The sequence below is a fragment of the Hoplias malabaricus genome, chromosome 2 (genome assembly GCF_029633855.1).
Source record: "Hoplias malabaricus isolate fHopMal1 chromosome 2, fHopMal1.hap1, whole genome shotgun sequence".
Lineage (NCBI taxonomy): Eukaryota > Metazoa > Chordata > Actinopteri > Characiformes > Erythrinidae > Hoplias > Hoplias malabaricus.
Genome location: NC_089801.1, coordinates 57,586,233 through 57,606,785, shown reverse-complemented (window position 1 = coordinate 57,606,785; position 20,553 = coordinate 57,586,233). Strand labels below are relative to the sequence as shown.

The 20,553-nt window shown below is 44.5% G+C and overlaps 1 protein-coding gene across 2 annotated transcripts; it reads right to left on the bottom strand.

Moving 5' to 3' along the window:
- Positions 1-496: 496 nt before the first annotated feature.
- dnm2b (dynamin 2b) lies at positions 497-19,939 on the bottom strand. 2 transcript variants are annotated; one of them, XM_066660468.1, is made up of 22 exons: positions 19,742-19,939; positions 18,571-18,736; positions 16,307-16,380; positions 15,759-15,908; positions 15,251-15,335; positions 14,835-14,953; positions 14,631-14,729; positions 13,798-13,958; positions 13,342-13,484; positions 13,016-13,151; positions 12,362-12,429; positions 11,488-11,626; positions 7,096-7,182; positions 6,812-6,882; positions 6,654-6,702; positions 6,314-6,424; positions 5,808-5,917; positions 5,596-5,707; positions 4,873-5,037; positions 4,127-4,353; positions 3,746-3,982; positions 497-3,551 (listed from the first exon to the last, which is right to left on the bottom strand). In XM_066660468.1, exons 2-22 carry the CDS (start codon positions 18,729-18,731, stop codon positions 3,485-3,487), a joined length of 2,571 nt encoding a protein of 856 aa, XP_066516565.1. In that variant the 5' UTR covers positions 18,732-18,736; positions 19,742-19,939; the 3' UTR covers positions 497-3,484. The 2 variants fall into 2 exon arrangements, with proteins under 2 accessions (XP_066516565.1, XP_066516566.1); XM_066660469.1 differs by having other exon boundaries at positions 18,571-18,733.
- Positions 19,940-20,553: the final 614 nt, after the last annotated feature.

The following is a 20,553-nucleotide window of genomic DNA, read 5'->3' as shown; positions in this document are numbered from 1 at the left end:
TGTCGCTAATGCAGTTAGCCATCTCATGAGTTTGGAGACATTTCCACCTTAAGTGATCTGATACAGCACAAAATGTCAGTGTTACCCTCCTATGGAGCAGGAATAGAGAAACATCCTCATATCGGTTGGTGCTTTTCAGCATTTGGAGTCTCTTGTCTAAAAATCTCCAAATGGCGTTTCTCTGCCGTGAGCAGAGAGAGAGAAAGCCTAGCATAGCACCTAGACACTTAGTTTTTTTACCCATTTACAGACACTGGGGCTTTGTAAACACATTAGAGAGGTTACCAGCTCAAAACGACTGCAGAGCAGCACATGGAGAGGAAATATACTCAAAGAGACTTGGTACTCAGCAAAGTATTTGATATTCAGGGAGGTCTGTGTCCCTCTGTACTGAACGGAAGAGTGAGGTAAATGAACCCGGTCACAGCTCTTCACTGAGTTCAGTAAAAGAGGAGGAAGTAAAACAATTAAAATAAAGACAGAAAACAAGTTCCATTACCTTTTTTTTATTGTTCGGTTTTCCATTTTCATAAATTGCATTGTTCACCTCATTCAGAAAGTTCAGACACAGCACTGACCACAAAGTGAAGGGCAGAGGACAATGTAAACAAAGATAACAAAAATAAAAAATAAGCAGACAAAAAACATCAGACTGTGCCTGTGTGTGCTGTAAATATTTCTGGCCACTCCCCTTTTACTATGCACTAGACATCTGTTCGCTAACAAAACACAACTGGACATTTAGTGTTCTCCTCCAAGTGTGTTGTGTCGGCAGCAGTTAGAGAAGGTGGCTACAGGTCTGGTAGAAAGGGTGGGGGTTGGACTGGGGGAGTGCGACACACGCAAAGGAAGATATAAAACAACATGAAATAAAGAAAATCGAGTGCATTAGGAAAAAGGTGTTTAAGGCAAAGCTGGGAACGTCTAACACTGATGTTTTACTGAACTCACGTTTGATTTAAGACCATCACACACAGAGAGATTCACTCAGACGTCAGTTTGGTAGACACTAGGTGACTCCTCCAAGTATGCAGAGCTCCATTCATGCATCAGCAGATAATAGAAGGGTAGCACTGTGGGTTGTGCTGTGTGTGTGTGTGTGTGTAAGGGGGGGGGGGCTGAGGACAAAGCCTATTAGTGTTTAAGTACACTTTCGAACAAAATTAAAAAAGGAAAAACCAACACAAATTGTCTAATGCAAAGCTGAATAGTGCCTCTTGTGGTGCAGTTCCTGTGTGAGTGAGTGACTGAATGATTGAGCTTGTATGTAAGAGGAGGTGCTTCTAAAAATCTACAAAAATTAATATCCCTCTGAACAGAGGAGGAGGAGGTGGTGCTGAAACTGTGTTCTGGGTTTTTTTTTCAGAGCAGACATTATCCCCCACTAACCACCTCACTCTGGGACACTTTCGTAAAGAGAAACCTATTCTTTTTGTACTTGAGGACATTCTGCCTGAGGAACTGTTTTTGTTGCAGAACAAATGACACGTTAAAACTATAAACAAGAGATATAGCTTTTTCTCGGGAGTTGTGTGGTGGTCTATTACCCTTTAGATATTATTCTGAAATATTTGAACTCAAGAATGCATCAGAACATGAAAATAAAGCAAAAACGGAAGCAACACAGTGGATTTTGGCGTGCTCGGTCTGACCAGCGGCGGTTTAAGGCACGTCTGCACTTCCCTGGTTTACAACCACTAAGATATTCATACATTAGAAAAGTTTGGATTCCTGCATAGATTTCGATGCTCAAAGTGCTTATAAATATATCAACAAAGCAAAAACACTCTTTACAAACGAGCCCTGTAAAAAATGGAGTGTTATTCTGAAGACGTGTTTGAAAAAGTCATTTCCAGTTTGACCAATAATCGGTAATTAGTAATTAATTATTAGAGATTAGTGTAGGAAGGCACAGAGTAGTGGCATATTATAAAGTTATAAAGCTGTAATATCAGCAAAAGTAAGGCAAGATACATTGTTCCCTTTTGTTTTCCAACAAGAGTTAATCAAAAGCATGTCATGGTTAATATGAAATATGCAGTACATTAAACAAAGTAAGAATTCCACTAACATTTATCACCAATGTATTCACTAATAATATCATTAATACGTCAATAAGAAAATCAGCAACACACCTATCAGGCCGTACGAGGACCACCCCTTTGTTTCTACACTCACTGTCCACTCACTACTCAGGAGCAACTCTGTAGTTCTTCAGCGCTCAGGACCCCCACAGAGCAGGTGTGATGTGGTGGTGGATCATTCTCAGCTGTGCAGTGACACTGACTGTGATGGTGCGAGTGGATCAGACACAGCAGTGCTGCTGGAGTTTTTAAACCCCTCAGTGTCACTGCTGGACTGAGAACAGTCCAGCGACCAAAAACATCCAGCCGACAGCGTCCTGTGTCACTGATGGACTAGAGGGCGACTGACACACACTGTGCAGCGACAGATGAGCTACTGTCTCTGACTTTAAATCTACAAGGTGGACCAACGAGGGAGGAGTGTCTCACAGAGGGGACAGTGAGTGGACACAGGGTGTAAAAACTCCAGCAGCACTGCTGTGTCTGATCCACTCGCACCAGCACAACACACACTAACACACCACCACCACGTCAGTGTCACTGCAGCGCTGAGAATGATCCACCACCACATCACACCTGCTCTGTGGGGGTCCTGAGTGCTGAAGAACAGGAAAACGTGGGTAACAAATTATGCAGAGCAACAGGTGGATCACAGTCTGTGATTGTAGACGTACCGAGTGCTCCAGCGTGGTCAGTGGAACTGAGAGAATGGACAGTGACTGTGAAAACATAGTAAGTGGTTGTAATGTTGTGGCTGATCGGTGTATAGCCCCAGTATATATGAAATGATCAGACATTAATAATCAATATATAAAGGTAACTGAATTAACATAACATGTGTGCTGAAGTGTGGCCTGTCCCTGTTTGCTTCAGTCTCTACTCTCCCGGTGAAGCTTTACACTGGAACATAGCTGCGAGGGTCTGATGGCATTCAGCCCTTACATAATCATCAGTGAGTCCGGGGCTGGCATTGGGGATTAGTTCTGGATCACACTCCCCACTCCAACTCATCCCAGAGGAACAGGACAGAGGCTACACCTCTCTCACTCAGACTAAAGGTTAAACTGTATTACGACCTGCAGGGGCTTGTTCTCAGCAGAGAGGGTTAAACCTGACCAGGGACAGCAACCCCCTGCACACAACCGCACCAACGTAAGTGTGATGCTGCTCTCTGCTCTGAAGACCCCCGCACTGGTCCTCGATTACTCCTCGTTTTTAAACACAGAGTTTAAAGCTCTCTGAACTAAACAACAAAAAAAAAAGGTAGACACTGACATCAAGGTAACACTCACACAGAGATATGGGTATTATAAAGGGGAAACATATTGTGTTTGTACATGTGGTAGTGTGTGTTTTTGTGTGTGTGTTTGTTTTTTTGGGGGGTGGGGTGGGGGGGTAGTCTAGTCCAGCAGGGATGGCTCAGTGGTACGGATGATGGTGGGTCTGTTAGGAGCTGCTGGAGGTCTCCTGAGAGAGAGAGAGAGATAAATGAGATATCTGATACTGGTATTTAAAACACTATAACCGTTATCTGCCTCCTGCTGGTCATGTCCTGAACTGCAGTGTGCAAGAATATCTCAGACCTCCTCCTCAAGTGCTCAGAATCTAGTCCTCACCCTTAACCTAATCCTAAACCCTAACCTGGCCTGAACAGGGGGTACCTGGGTATTCCCGGGGGCAGTGATGGGGGCACTCTGGCGGGTCGAGAGGGGATCTGTGGGGCAGGAACAGGCTCCAGGGTTCCACCTGCGTACGCATTCACAGGACGAGACGGAACTGGGGGGACCCCGAAAGGAGGTGCTGCATTGGTTGGGGGAGCTCCAGAGGCGGGGCCACGGACCGCAGGAGGACGACCAGGAGGGGGCGCAGATGCGGCAGCCTTTGTCTGGGCGGGAGGACTGAGAGGGAGAGAGAGAGAGAGAGAGAGGTCAGTATAGTGGGCCTCCAGTGTGTCCGGTTCAATTTGGTGTGTTCACAGCAGGATGACCTTAGTGAAGCTGAATCCCCTCCATCTCGGGGGAGTGTGGGGGACTATAGCGTACCTGTGATCTTTGTGCAGCCAGGTGTCGTCCACAGGTGGGGGCAGAGGGGTGGAGATGGTGGTGGTGCTGATGTCTCCGATGATGCTGAGCGCCTCTTTCAGAGCGTGGTACATCCTCAGCATCTCGTCCCTCCTCTGAGCCTGATCCGCACTCTCCTCCATCAGACTGTTCTGATCAGCAGAGGAGTAGAGGTATGCCAGCAGCTCAGAGTGAATGAACTCCTTCGCCTGGAGAGAGAGAGAGAGTATAGAGAACAGTCCATGGCCGTGTAAAGGTCTGTATCTGACTACATACCCACTCTGAAGCTGTGGTGATGTTCTGTGCTCAGGGACTAGGTCATAAAGAAAGCTTGGTGGGAAAATGAGTGTAAATTTGCAGAAGGTTTGACCCATGAGTGCAGCCACAAAAAAAAAACCTTGTCGGAGTGTGGGCGACATCGTATGGTAAAACAGAAAATCGCAACTAAATGCCCAGACAATGTTTACACACAGCAGTACATACCACTACATCATGAAAATGATTCATACCTAAGCATCGTCTAGTTTGATGTGTTTATTGATTTATTTGTCTAAACCAGTCCATTAGAGTCATTATTTATTTACATTAATCATTCCAAATACAACTAGCATCTTCCACTGATTCTGAACTTCAGAGGACATTTCATATCTTCAAGACCCAAACACAGTTCATAACACAACCTGAAAGATGTTTCCCTCTGTGTGTGTGTGTGTGTGTGTGAGACTCACGCTGTTGATCATGAGGTGCATGATGGTCTTGGGCATGAGGTCCCGGATGCTCTTATTGACAATGCCGATGTAGGAGTCCACCAGGTTCCTGATGGTCTCCACCTGTCTCTCCAGTTGTGGATCCATGGAGAAGGTATCGGCCGGAGCACTTTCATCATTCTCCACCTAAGAGAGAGAGAGAGAGAGTTTCTGTGTGCTGCCTGAGTCAGAAAACACAAGATAAAATGAGCTGTTCTCATTCGGCTCCACTTCTGACGTCAAGTGCAGAGACTTTAGAATGGCCCCGCCCCCTCATCTGAGTCTGTGCAATCACAGCGCTGAACCCGCCTTTATTTGAAACCGCAAAGACGAGGTTAAAGGCAGCAAAACAAACACAACGAGCGTGGAGAAATAAGAGCACTGAGAAAAACGGAGAAAACGAGAACAGAGAAGAAAGAGAACCGAGCGAAAATGGGTAAAAAGCCCTCCTGCTCCTTGCTCCTCACTGCTGCGCACTCGGGTCGGGGCGAACAGCGAGCAGCTCATTATCATTTAAAGGAACAGGCGACGGAAGTGGGTGTTCTGAACAGGGCTGTTTAGACAGGGGGATAACACTGCTGTGGTGCTCGTGGAACCATAACTGTGTCCCACTTTGAAAAAGAGGGAGAGTATATTATCTCTTACTTTAAGGGTCTCTGACCAAATGCGAGACATAGTGCTGTGCCCCCAGTGCCTCACACTCACCTGGTCTTTCTCCGGATAAACCCCTGCTCGCAGGAAGGAGGCTTTCCAACTGTCCACGTCCTCCTGAGAGTCACAGGCCAACTCAACCTGACGTAGGTCCTTATACACATTCCTGATCTCACACAGACACACACACAAAATCAATGACATTTTATAATAACAAAGCTTTGCACAGTAAGCAGCCATGCATATATTCAAACAGAAACACACACCTCTGCTCGGTGTTGAAGATGGCGAAGGTGTGTTTGGTGGACATGAACCCTTTCTCCACGTCTCTGATCTTCAGGTTGTCCAGAGGCAGCATGTACTTCTTCTCTTTCTCCTGAGAAAGACACACACACACACACAGTGAGGAAACGGCTGTGTGGAGCAACAGGAGAGGAGAAGCAGAAGAGCAGGATTTAAGACCCTGGATCAGGTTTAAACCAGATTGGTAAGTGGTTTTAAATGGGATTCAAATGTGATCTGAATGTGAGGCTCAGTGTGAACAGTCATGCTGGATCCCATGTGCATTTATCATATAGTGGACATATTTGTGTCCTCGGTCTGACCTCACAAATCAGATTTGTTCACATGTAACTCACCCAGGGGGACACTGGCTCTAAAATCAGACTAGACAGACAAATCTGATTCACCCTGCAGGGACAAAAAAGCCTCGCTGGTACTCGACACTTGCCAGCAAATTAACACACACACACACACACACACACACACTTACCTCCTCGTCCTTGTACCAGGACAGAGACTCTGCGGTGAGTACGAACCAGTAATCCTTAGAGCCTCCCTTCATGATGCTGATGTTAATGGTGAGCCATCCTCGTCTGATCACCTGAATAGAGACAACGACGCAGAACACAGAGATATAAACACAACGGTTACACATTTTTACTCAGAAATATTCTAAACTCAAAACCGGAACAGAGGTAAAATGTGGGACGTGACAGATCTGGGCAGTTTGCGTTCTCCTCTGGAGCGATAAAATGTAAAGAAGCAGTACGTTGGCGTCTTACAAAAAAGTCAGCATTTACAGAGTCCTGAAGAGTGTGTGTGTGTGTTACCTGGTTGGGCATGGCTCTCTTCTTGGTCACGCTGGCACTCTGCTGGGCGCTGACCACAGAAGAAACACACAGTGTGTTAAGGGAAGTGACCCTGTGTTTACAGTTTGCTACAGATCAAATTGATCAATCAGAGCCCAGCGTAAAGTGATGTCACTCACTTGGCAAAACCAATGAAGTCCTCATGGTTGGTGTTGATGTAGGAAAGCTCAATGTCAATCAGCAACATCACCTACAGCGCACACACACACCAAAACAGAGTTTAAAAGTGACACGAATGTATAACCTGTAAAACACAGATCATAAACGATAGCTGCTGACTCTTTACTGTTCAGCAGGGGGCACTGTGGCTGACACACACACACATACATGTTATTAATAGGTACAGCTATAGAGTTTTTATTATTATTATTATCATCAATATAGCATGCTGTGTGGTACTGACCTGGTCTTTGGTCTTGCTGTCCCTCTCTCTGATGTACGTCGTCACTATTCTCTCTGTTTCCTCTCTCAGATGAGGATAAGAGCTCAGCTGTTAGGAGTGAAAATACACAGTTAAAGCTGCAGCACATCAAAACAAACACACACACACACACACACTCTTTCAGTATTGATTGGTGAACATCATGCAGGAACACTTCACACACAGGGCTGCACTGTAGGTAATCATTTAAATTTATGAGACACTATCTGATAGTACAAGTAATAGAGTAATTATTTAACCATTACCTAAACATTTGTTCTTAAATATAAATGTAATATTACAGTCCAGAATTACCTACATTTAAAGGAGCATTTATATCTACCACTAAAACACACCAAATATACTGTGTTTTAAAGTGATTATTCATTATTTGTAATGCTTGTTTATAAACAGAGGAAGAATCACACTGCTCTGTGAATAAAGCAGTTTATCCTCCAAAGTGAGTCCCCCACATGGGGGCAGCCATGTGTAAAACAAGGTTTAGTACACAATCTCTGACACATCCCAGACACTAGGTGTCAGGATCATGACTGTTTCATAAGGTGAAGAAGAATGAGTGGAGAAAATGACTGACTGCTCCTTTAATATTAAGTGTACAGGTAAGTCCAGTCACTGCAGGCAGTTTACTTTGGTGATGTCATAAGGGTCAAGGCCAATTACACAAGCCTGGTGATTACAGTACACTGTGGAGCCCTGTGGTAAACACACACACACACTGCAGGGGTTGTAATGAAGGGGGGTTATGGGTAAACAGGTGTGGGACGTGCAGGGACATGCAAGTTGGAGCTACACCAGACATCTAAGTCTTCTGTTAACCCCTTAAACCCTGGATTTATGACACAATGTTATGAATAAACATGAACACAGAAGGAGAAACACCACTAAACGTGATATGATTAATGAGAGTGAGAGACTTTATGGGGTTTAATGGGTTAAACTGACAATTGTAGAAAAACTCTAAATTAAATCTTCACATCATTTCCCCCCAGCGCCAAATATGGTAGATTAGGAAATAACCAGAAAAGGCTCAGGCTTCAGTCCGGCTTTCCATCTGTGTCTATAGACAACAGTGTGTCTGAGTGAGTGAGGAACCACATAAACCAGTCTATCCACCTTAAATGACGGCAGATTTCCTGCTCGACATCTCTAATAATGCTAACATGCAACGCACACTCCCCCACCATAGCTATGAGGGAAATCTAATCCCACGGTTTGACAATATTTTCCTACTGTCTGTAGCCGTCAGTACTAAGAGGAACACTGACACTTTTTTCAGTAAAAGGTGATCTGCAGGTTTAATCACATGACCACAGCATTAAATAATTATTGTCAAGGTTTTTAAAAGCTTAAACCTCTGCCATTGTGAGCTCAACCTATTTGTTTTGCAGGGAGTGTCAGGTTTAAGTTCAATTAACACGAGGCGAGGTTGTACTCATATTCAGCAGCCCCTCCCTTGTACCGTGCCTGAGCACGATGTTCCGGTCTGATCCAGCCCGATCACACTGGTCAAACAACCTGGACTTTGTGCACGTTAATTCACCCTATGTTTCAAACTAAAGAAGCTTGAGTTAGACGCTAAAAACCTGGTGGATGATGAACTACATTCAGGAGAAGGGGGGAAATGAAGAGACTACCACTCCAAACTAATGACCCAAACATGAGCAGAGCTCACGTTCAGACTCGAGTGGACATCACATCACACAATCACATCACTAAAGGTCAGAAGGGTAGAGAAAGTGTGGATTTCACAGGAGGACAGAGTGTGCGAGTTACCTGACAGAATCAGCTGCAGAGACTGAAGCAGTGAAGGGGTAAAGAAATAAAAACACTGAGGTTTTTTGATTGGAGAAAGTTAAATCAATCAGTAGGGGTGGAGCGTTTTGATTGGACGCTGGGATGGCAGTAGTTGGGGTTTGGGGGTCGGAGGGGAAGGGGATCACTGATCAGTGAGTGAAGCTGCAGAAACGACATGTCAACAACAAACAAATATCAACAGTCCAGAAGTTAGCGACCCACCCATCACCCTGTCTAACGATCTCTGACAGCAGCTGATAATGTCTGCGTTTAGAGTATTTACCCATAACCCCCTTCTCTACGTCTTATACCCATCTCCACTTCATTAGAAACCCCTTACTGTACAGCGCCACCTTTCTGTACCAGACTGCAACAGCAGGCAGGAGATGACTGACAGTAAAGCAGTTGAGCAGGGACGAGGACTGAGGTCAAACCCTTCAAAGACCTGCAAGATGGAAGATCTTATGTATTCAGCTACATAAACGTCAGTAAGGGTCAGGGGCTGGTGTTGGTGATTATACATTCATTCATTCATTTATTGTCTGTAGTCCTTATCCAGTTCAGGGTGGGTCCGGAGCCTACCCAGAATCATTGGACGCAAGGCAGGAACACACACTGAAGGGAGCACCAGTCCTTCACAGAGCGACACGCATTCACTCACACACCTACGGACACGTTTTGAGTCTCCAATCCACCTACCGACGTGTGTTTTTGGAGCGTGGGAGGAAACCGGAGCACCTGGAGGAAACCCACGCGGACAGTCACCCGGAGCGGGACTAGAACCAACAACCTCCAGGACCATGCAGATGTGAGAGATACACTACCTGCTGCGCCACTGTGCCGCCACGTTTTGGTGATTATTTCTGGATAAAAACACCACTCTTAACTCATCCCAGAGGAAGCAAAAGGAGCTCCATCTCTCCAGAGAACACAGTTCCACTGCTCCACAGCCCAGTGCCGGGGGCATATTCCCCTCTAGCCCACATTTACTACAGAACATGATGAGTTACTCATGAGTGACAATGCCAGAGCCTTTGATTTCTATGGAGCTGAATTAACTTGTAATAAAAAGGTGTCTGCTACCATTTGGACAGTGGTCAGAAACCCAGAGCTACAGAGAGGGGCCTGAAGAAATGGGCATCACCAGGTGGGCTACGGTCTGTAAACAGAATAATAAGCGAAGGGGGTTTCTAATGAAGTGAAAGTAAATATCTATTGTATCTAGACACTAATCGAGTCCCTCTCTACATCTCTCTCGCTCCTTCATTACCTTGTCTGTACACTTGCGGACGAGTGTGGACAGTTCTGACACGACCAGGTCCACGCATTTGAGACACGGCTCCTTCAGCTTAATGATCTGCTTTTTCACTATGGCTTCGAAGGCCAGGTCAGGAGTGAACAACCCCGTCCTGAGGGGTCACCGGGCCACATGGGGAGGGGTGGGGGTGATTGGCCAGGGGTGGGGGATTGTATATAAATAATAAATAAAGAAAGTAAAAGAGTACAGAGAGGATACAGAGAGAGAGAGAGAGAGAGAGAGAAAGAGAGAAAAAAGGCACAAGGCTTAGTTTTCACCAAAACATCATCTCAATTCGGACGAGCTCCTGGTTTCATAAAGTTTCACCCACATCACTCAGGTAAGATCTGGCTAAATTAAGCATGAACTACTTAAAAGGAACTGTCTGTGGTTTTTACCACCAGAAATCAGTAATCAATATCAATATAAATATTCAATTAATGCTACGAGATCTAACTACTTTGTCGTCCCTGAATGAACCAATTTATGCTCCACAGAGTGGGTCACCCACAGGTTTAGTACTGAATCACTGACTCATCCAGGCCACCAGGTGTCAGTATAACATCTGATTCATAACGTGAAAAAAAGATTGAGAACATTCTGACTTTGAATTTAATGTAATGAAGTATTGACTATTTAAAGGAGGGCCCTATAGTTATCGAATGTGTACGCCAACGCGATGTGGATGTAGGTGAAATTAAAGAAGCCAGAAGCTTGTCTCCAGTGAAGGTTAACAGTCCAAGCTGGCCTTGTCCACATGCTGTGGTCACTGAGGCGTCGACGGAGGGACCACCATGCTCTCAGAGACTCAGAGACAAGACGAAGAGGAGCAGGGGATTTCTGTACATCTCTCTGTGGCTTAAAGAGTTTCTGTCAACAACTATCCAATGTCCAAAGCCTTTCTACTGGTTTCAGGTCAGTAACTGACCTCAGTGCAGTGGCGAGGCCCAGCAGACTGTATTTACATCATGAGTTCTGTATTAGGCTCACTACTACAGTACCCAGACTGACCATAAAAATACTGTGCAGGTCTGTTATTATTCAGTAAATAAAGCAGCAATGGTCTTCACATCCAGTCTTTGCTAGATGTTGAAAAAACGTCAGCCCCCTAACATCAGGAGGTCACTAGTTCAACATTCATAGCTGGACATCAAGACCACCCCTGAGTGTACAGAGCGCCCCCTGCTCCCTGCCTGTTCCTCAGCGCCTCCCAGCGCCCCCTCCTGGCCGAGAGGAGCCACAGCAGCTGCAGCTCTCAGTACCTTGTTGGTGCACTGCCTCACTGTGTTGATGAGCTCCTGAATGACCAGGTCAATGCATTTCAGACACGGCTCCTTCAGCTTAATGATCTGCTTTTTAACTATAGCCTCAAACGCCAGGTCCGGGGTGAACAGACCCGTCCTGGACGAGGACACAAGCACAGCCCGCGCACTTCATCACACACTTCACATAAACACACACACACAGAGAAACAAGGAGGACTGGAGGGAAAGGTGGAGAGAAGGATGGAGAGAGAGAGAGAGAGAGAGAGAGAGAGAGAGAGAGAGAGAGAGAGACGAGAGCAAGAGCAAGACAGAGAGAAAGACGAGAGAGTGAGAGACGAGAGAGAAAGAAGAAAGAGGAACAAAAAGAAAAAGAAACAAACAAACAAACAAACATGTACAAAATGTGGCAGAAATCTTCTTTTGAGACCCATTTATTTTAACTGAAAAAAGTATGTTTGTGTTCCACTGACTCTGTAACGGTTTAAGATTTAAAGGAACACTAAGTAATGTTTGCTTATTCTGCTCCTGGGTCTCCCCCTAGTGTAATTCAGATTTTCAGCACTGTACTGAAATCACTGGAGAGGGGATGTGGTTTCCTACCCGGCTACTAAAGTTACATAGTGCCGTTGCTGCAGTGCTGAGCTCAGAGGAGCTTCTATTCCCCTCATTAAAGATCACTGAAGCATCACAATGATTTTGAAGTCGTAATCTTACGGTATAAATATTACATAGTGTTCCTTTAAGAGCAACAGCAAGAAAAACAACAATTAACAATAACAACATACTGAAAACATAGCACAGACCATTAGCAAAGCAAACTGCAGCAGAACATGGCCAGAGTCAGAGTGTGTGTGTGTGTGTGTTGACTTGCCTCACTCCATGTATGTTTTTAATGGCGTAGCTGATCTCTCTTCGCAACTCCTTCTCATCAAACTCCATCTAAAACAAACACACACACACACACACACTTTTACAAGCACATCTATCTCTCTATAAACTCATATTCATGATTGTTTCTATTATATTGATCCCTGTGTTGCTATGATTGTCAATATATTTAATTTATTTGAATTCTAGTCTGGGTTTCTGTGTAGGTTCTGATCCTCAGATGTGCGTGTGTTTCCTGTGGAAAACTAACAGGATTTTTATTTCTCCGGTTTGAAAGGTAAAAGGTAGGTAACTGTGGGGAGTATTTTACTCAGTAATTTACCAACTGGATGTGTTGCTGATTAAGGAGCATTCCTACAATGCCTTTATTAATACAGAGAATGGTAGTGTACAGTAAAAGAAGGCACAGTTCCTCGGGGCGGGGCCGTATATATGTGAACATTACACAAAGAAAGTCGTGCAAACGTAAACGGGAGAGAACCGCAAACAGAAGGAGGCTGTCGGAAACATTAATAAACTATTATAAATATGTTGTGGTGTCGCTCGTGGGGTTCAAACACAGCCAAAGCCAGCTGTTCTTCATGAAGGAGGAGCAAAGAGACTAGGGAGAGGCTATAAAGGCGACGGGGTTTGTCACCTTGACCAGTTCGAAGGGGAAGCGCTCGTGGAAGATGCGGTTAATTCTGGCTCCTCCGGAAAGCTCCAGAGTGTCCACCTGATCTCCAGAGCCCTCGATCCTCTTCTCAAAGTCCACCCCGAACTGCTGCACCATCCTAAACACACACACACACACACACACACACACACACACACAGAGATCAGAGCAGTTTTTCACTGAGAGCCACAGAGAATGTGTGGATTTTAATCATTGTTGTGATATGAATTTGAATGTTGTGTTCTCACTGTAGAGTGTATGTGTGTGTGTGTGTGTGTGTGTGTGTGTGTGTGTGTGTGTACACTCACTGCAGCAGGGCTTTAGTCTTGCGTGTGGGGTCGTCTGGTTTGAAGTTCTTGTACTCCTCCACCTCTTTCTCCAGAGAAAGTAACTGACTCTGGAGTTTGGAGCGCAGTCCAGGAAGTGTGTCCCTGATGTGGTTGGTCAGTTGCTGGAGACGAAGGAGAAATAAAACATTAGTGTGTGTGTCTTTCTTTATTTGATGGCGTTCGGCCTCGGAAACATTAGCGAGGTCAGGTTCTGACTGTAGGAATAGTTTTGGATCACAAACACCACTCCCACTCATCCCCATGGTGTTGGACAGGGCTCCATCTCTCCAGAGAAGACAGTTCCACAGCCCAGTGATGGGCTCTGTGCCCCATTGTGTCTCCAGTGCTTCTCTATGGAGATGACACCTGCTCTGTGCAGGTATCTGCTCAGCAGGATTCACTAATTCTCGGGGCTGTGTGTGTATCTGTGTGTACCTGGTTGAGGGTTTTCTGTAGGTGAGGTGTGCCCATTCTCTCGGCCATGTGTCTGTAAGCAGGATGAGAAAGGAAGAATTTCCTCTCGGCCGCCAGAGCTACTCGGATGTCCTTCCGTCCATCAATGTCCTTCTGACTGCGGTTCACTACTCCAATATAACCTACACACACAGGTTAAAAGGTGGCATCATGTATCACTGACACCTAGTGGCCTGGAGGTGTCAGAGTCTAAGCCCTGTTTTAAAAATTATCTACTGGACTCTACTCTCTAATTGGTCACTGGTTGGTTTTCCACTCCCAGAGCTCCGTCCAGTTCTCACTGGATTTTTTCGTTGGCCACTGATCCAAGAAGCGTTTGAACCTCTTCAAAAGACCACAGCGTAATTTTACGAGCTGCCATCATGAGTCGGATAAAAACAAACGTGATCTCTGCTGCAGCTGTAGATTTTACAGATGGAAAGTTGGTGATGGACGTCTGCGTTGCGTGGCGCAGAGTGATGACTCTCTCTGGATAATCTGCGCTCTGCAAGGTTTACACGCCACGGTTTAGTCCCTACTCCACTCGCTCTGAACCACGAGAGAACAGCAACTAAACAAGAACCTGCTTCCAGAACCCAGACCAGATTTAAACACAAAAGAGCTGCGTAAATTAGAGTAGGGACCCTGCAATGAAACAGCACCAATGCTCCTGGAGCACTGCTGCCTCCACATCCACAATGTATAACATTACATTTTAAGGTGAGCAAATGTTATAAGATTAGGATTAAGCTTTTAGAAAAGTAAAGGTTTTGTGTGTGTGTGTGTGTGTGTGTGTGTGTGTGTGTGTGTCCCACCTCTCCTCAGAGGCAGCAGTTTGTTCTCCAGGATGTCTCTGGCGTCCGTTCCCTCGTCCATCAGGTCCAGTTTGGTGATGACGCCGATGGTGCGCAGACCTGGAGGACAGAGGTAAGAGACGTTGTTAGTGTGTAGCTGTGTTAACATAGATACAAATATTTCTTAGAGACAGCCAGTTAGTGTGTGTGTGTTTGTTTTATTACCCTGGGGGTCGACCTCCTTGGCAATTTTGAGGGCGTCGGAGTTGGCCAGGTCAGTGTTGGCTGGAGTTACAGCCAAAATCAGACAACTCTCCTTAGTGATGAACTGCAGCAACATGTCCCTGAACACGCACACAGAGAGAGAGAAGAGAGAGTAAATACATTTTATCCACTGTAATTAAATCTGTTTAATCACAGTGAAGAGACAGCAGCAGTTGGATCCTGGTGAAGTCCATCTCCCAGTTTCTCTAACTGTGAACTCTGGACTCAGTGTCGCCACCGAGTGGCCATGGGTAATGCCCCTCCCTCTCCCTCCCACAAGCACCATGATCACAGTGTGAGAGTCTGTTAGCCAGCTCTTAAGGCCTTGTAAAGAAGCTTCAGGTGTCTCAGAGGACGCATGTGCTGCTCACACTCACCTGATCTGGAACTCTATATCCGCCGGCTGGTCCCCCACAGCCACCTTCGTCATCCCAGGAAGATCAATCAGAGTCAGATTCAACACTGAGAGAGAGACAGAGAGAGACACAGAGAGAGACACACACAGAGAGAGAAAGAGTGTTCCTGTGTGCTGCCTGAGTCAAAAAACACAAGATAAACACAAGAAAAAAATTCCCTAGTCATTTACCCTGCAAACTTAAGGTTGATGGTCATTAAACTATTTTTATAATTCATGACCATTATCTGGGCTTTAATGATGTAAATTCTCTGTGTTATTATTAATTGTGAGGAAATTGTTAGAACTCATATATTCTGTGGCCATATCATCTACAAAATCTTAAAGATCAGGAACTTTCAAAATAAAAGCGCTTATATCAGACAAAAGATTGAGGATCGAGACATCCCTGATCTCAACTGCTACAGTTCCTGTGGGCTCTGATGGCCAGTGTGTGTGTGTGTGTGTGTGTGTGTGTGTGTGTGTGTTACCATGAGGAGAGTAGACTCTCAGGTTGATGGGAATAGGCGAGATCCCTTTGTTCGATCCTGTGATACGATCCGTTTCCGCCTCAATCTCCATACGAACTTCATCGAAATCAACAAACTTCTTCCCTTTACAGTGCAGGAACTCCGCATGCTCTACAGAGAGAGGGAGGGGAGGGCACCAGTCAGAAACACATACATATACACTCATTTCAAACCACAACTCTCCATTCCGCCTTAAACTGGACAGCGGTTACATTCCAGTCGAGTCCCTAACGCTCATGCCCGTATTAAGCCCCTGTGTGTGGAGTTGATGTTACTGAAGTGTACACTCTGAGGGGGAGCAGTGCAGGCGGAAGGTTACTGGGTAACTGGGGTAAGGTAATGCCATTTAAGGTGGAAGAGAAGATAAGAAACAATGGAACCTCAAACATTTTAAATGAAAATGTATTTAAATGTATCAGCCTCTCGTTGAGTCTAAAGATACATAACACAGGACAGACTATCCATGTACTGCAGTGTGTGTGTGTGAGAGAGAGTGAGAGAGAGGGGACCTGTTTTGCTGTTGACCAGCTGAAGAATGAGGGGTCTGCGAGTGACAATTCCTGAACCACGAGGAAGAAAATCCCTAAAAAGAGATAGAGAGAGAAAGAGGAAACATTATAATCAGGAATTAGATTTTTGTCCATATTTTAAAACTGGGTTAATTTTTAATCTGCAGATATGGATCAAGCTGTCCATTTTCTTGCTGTTTGGAAAAAAGCCACATGAGCTCACCACCCTCAGTTCTCTGTACTAGTGCAGTATATAGTGAGTAATGTAGGAAACAGTGAGTAGGGAGCCATTTGGACACCACTCAGGAGCGTGAGTCTACAGCCCACTTTCATACATGAACCCCAAAGAAACTCCAGAGGAAAGTATCAGTTCCGGAGATGTCCTGGAGGGTCCTTTCACACACGCAGCACTCAGCAGGAGACACATTCTCACAGACAGAAATGTGTTGTGTGCTTTAGATGTGGCACATGTGCTCTATTCACGCAGGGTCTCACTCTCACTATGTACCCGGAGGATAACATTTGAGTAAAGTCCGGGACCAATGTGTCGGGTATTTGCGTTCACACACACGGCTCCTCCATGTAAACTCCAGAACATTTCTGTATTACAGTGCATGTGTGACAGAGGAGGACAGAGGACTCCTCTCCAAATAGAGGAACTGAAACAGCAGACGCTGAGGATTTCAGTCTCTTCTCAGAATCTCTGCAGGTCCTTCCTTCCTCTTTAAGAATCAATGCCCACCCAAACTGTCCTGGAACAGCCTGCAACCCCAAACTCTCTCCACAGTGGAAAACATTTCTGTTTCTTAATGAAACGTCTGTGTCCAGCGTGGGTGCAAACCCCACAGCAGTGTTCTCCCCTTGTTTAAACAGCCCTGTCAAGAATGCCCGCCTTCAGAACCTGTGCTCTTATTTCTCTGTGCTCATTGAGTCTGTTTTGCTGTGTTTAACCTCATATTTGTGCTCTCACATAAACACGGGTCCAGCGCTGTGATTGGTCAGACTCAGATGAGGGGGCGGGGCCATTCTAAAGTCTCTGCACTTGACATCAGAAGTGAAGCAGAATCAGAACGGCTCGTTTTAGCCCTTGTTTTCTGACTTAGCACACAGAAAACTGACTGTGCTCTTGTTTCTCAGTGTGTGAGTTGGTGAGCTCAAGGTCCACACTTTCAGTACAGGTCCAACATGCAGGTCCTTTCATCTCTTGAATTACACATTGTTGAAAATCAAGAAAATGAATAAACAATCACTTACCTACTTATAGTTACCTACTTTTTGGTGGTAAAAATGACTGATCGTGAATGTATTAACTAAACATTGCTAACTCTGGTGCTTTGGAAAGACCACAGACACAACACAGCAGCTAGAGCTAATCTACAACATTGTTTCACCTATAGCATGTGTCTTATACAACACCTAGACACGTTTCCTGGCTGTGTTTCAAACCACAGCTTTAGCTTCAGTTAACAACACTAATCACTAACCCAGGGCTGCACAATACAGCCCTGTAGACCCGCCCTGTATATATTTACAGTGATAATAAACATTGGATTATTAGATTCCTCTCTGTATATAGCACTGTGTCTTGTTCCTCTTCCAATTGAACAGCATTAAAAAGTGTGTGAACTCTGTCAAACATTAACTCCAGATACAGTTATGAATGGTCAGTAGTTTAGGAAAGACTAGATTCGCTCGACTGAAACTGGAAAAGAGCCAGTGCACTGTCAGAAAAACTGTTACTCTGGTGGTGTCTTCAGTGGAACATATACAGTATCTTTAATTAGGAATAATACCTGTAAATTATTCTATATTAACTGTAGATTTAAAGTTGTGTGGAGTTCATTCGCCCTGTTTTATCTCCAGGAGTTTTATTGTGTTCTTTTATTCTCAACAGTTGTATAATGAAAGATTACAGAGATCCCCCTCTCCATCTGGAGAAGAGAATGTAATGAACCTTTAGGGAACACAACTGGACTTTAACACCAATTCTGTGCCTTTAAAGATACACTACACTGTTTAGTAAACAATACTGTACCTGTACATCACCTTGTTTCTGAAAGTGCACTCTTCAGAATAAAACCAAAAGACAAGCCCCAGCACCTTGAATATTGGTAGACTCCAAACTGGACAATGTACAGTACACTGATAATAAAAAGTACTGACCACTAACTTTTTGAGCACTTTTCAACACCGCAGTGGAAGTATCAACACGTCTCCAGTTTATATTCACAAGAAAAAATGTGCTACACTGTGAGTGTAGTTACCTTCCCACAAAGTTCTCCAGCACAGAGCTCTTCCCAGCACTCTGCCCTCCCACCACAGCAATCTGCGGCAGGTCCAGGTTACAGCTCTGACCGATGGAGCTGAAAGCGTCCTGCAGCTTATTGATTAAAGGGATCAGGTCCTCCATTCCCCGGTTCCCCATGGCTGCTGCAGCACCAGAAACACAGACCCAAACACCGGCATTACTCATTACACTCTTGATAATTATTACTGGCCATCTGCTTTCTCATGACTTTATTAATGCAATCACCACACGATTAAAACCACTCATGAGTGAAGGTAATAACATTATTTTGGTACAAGAGCATCTGTTTGCACCCATGACCCTGGTCTTTTCCTTGGCCAATTGTTATTCAGAGCTTAGCACTGCACACCAGAAACACCCCACAAGACCTGGTTTTGGAGACGCTCCGACCAAAACATTATGACCACCACAGTATGGCCCTGGTCAAAGTTGCTCAGATCCTGACGATCAGTGTTAGCTCTACGTCCATTACATCACAACCACACAGAGTGATTTATTTACTGTCTTTAAGAACTAATACAGGTAAATGTAAATTCAATCCGGACTGCAACACTCCTTATAACGTAAGTGGGGGTGGGCGGGGCAACATTGCTGAAGGCTGAATAGATGTAAATACCTCAGATCTTGGGACACAACATTAATGCTAAATGAGGTGTTTATGATTTTAGCTCTTTGTTTATATAAAGATATTAAATTCTTTAATGAAAAACAGTGACAACTAATACTTTTTCGTGCTATGTGCCCCATAACGGATGACGTGGGGCTTTCCTCTGATTATCAAAATTTCAAGAATAAAATTCCAATAATTGTACAATGTATCCTATCCAAAAGTGGCTTCAAGTCATCGATGAGAATTTAAAAACATCTATCTCCACTTTCTGACTCAATCTCGGCACTGTTCTAAAATCTCAGTGAAATGTTGATACTTTAATGAGACGTAATTTTGAGTTCCACCTTAAATGTACATGGAGCAGCTCCGGTATTTAAGGTGGAACGGATGACTAGAATAAGAAGCGGGCAGATAGTTATCTTATCCTAACAGAACAATATTTAAACACTCTTAAATGTATTCAGACTTGTTTTTATCACAAAACAGTACATTCAATTAAAATATACCTGTAACAAACCTGTTAAAAATCGAGGTTTAATCCGTCACCCGGTGTCCAGCAGATTTAAGGCTATCAAACTCAGGGAGTAAACACCAACACCAGAGCTTTTAACCTCGGAAGTAACCCAGCAGTGTAAAAAGGCTGGATTGTAGTTTGACCCAGATGTTTGTTGTGCTCTAGAATATGTTAAAATAAGCAATAAACCGCCCAAAGGCACTAACGCTGAGTAACGGAATAAACAAGAGAGAGACTTCTATTATCCGGTCAGGCGACCGACACCAACTTTCTCAAACCCCGCCCTCTACTGCTCAGAGCGCACAACCATTGGATATTCCAGCTGTCAATCAATCAAGGCTGCAACGCCATTGGAGAAGGATCATCCAGCTGTACAGACTCTCGGATTTCATTGAATATGAGTAAAAGGTGTTTTACAAAAGCAAGAAGCCAGATAACTAAATAAAACAAAAAGAAACAAGCTCCACTGCTTGTCCACTGCTACTACTTTTCAACAAATCCTCTCGAGCCAACTCTTGCAAAATTAAATGTTGACAAAATAAGAGTCTCATTGTATGCTGTAATAGTTAATTCATCTCGTGTACCCGCATCATCACGCATGCTGAAGGTGATATATCTCCGGGTAGGCCTGGTCAAATACATTTTAAGCTGTTCCCAATGGTCTAGCTCTTATAGATAAGTTGTTCCCTCATGTTAAGATCTCACTTTCACTATGCGTTAAGATTTAAATCATATTAAATTGTTCAGAGTCATTAACAACGTGTTCCCATAGATCATTAAGTTGTTCCCACACATTAAGATATATCTCCCAAGAT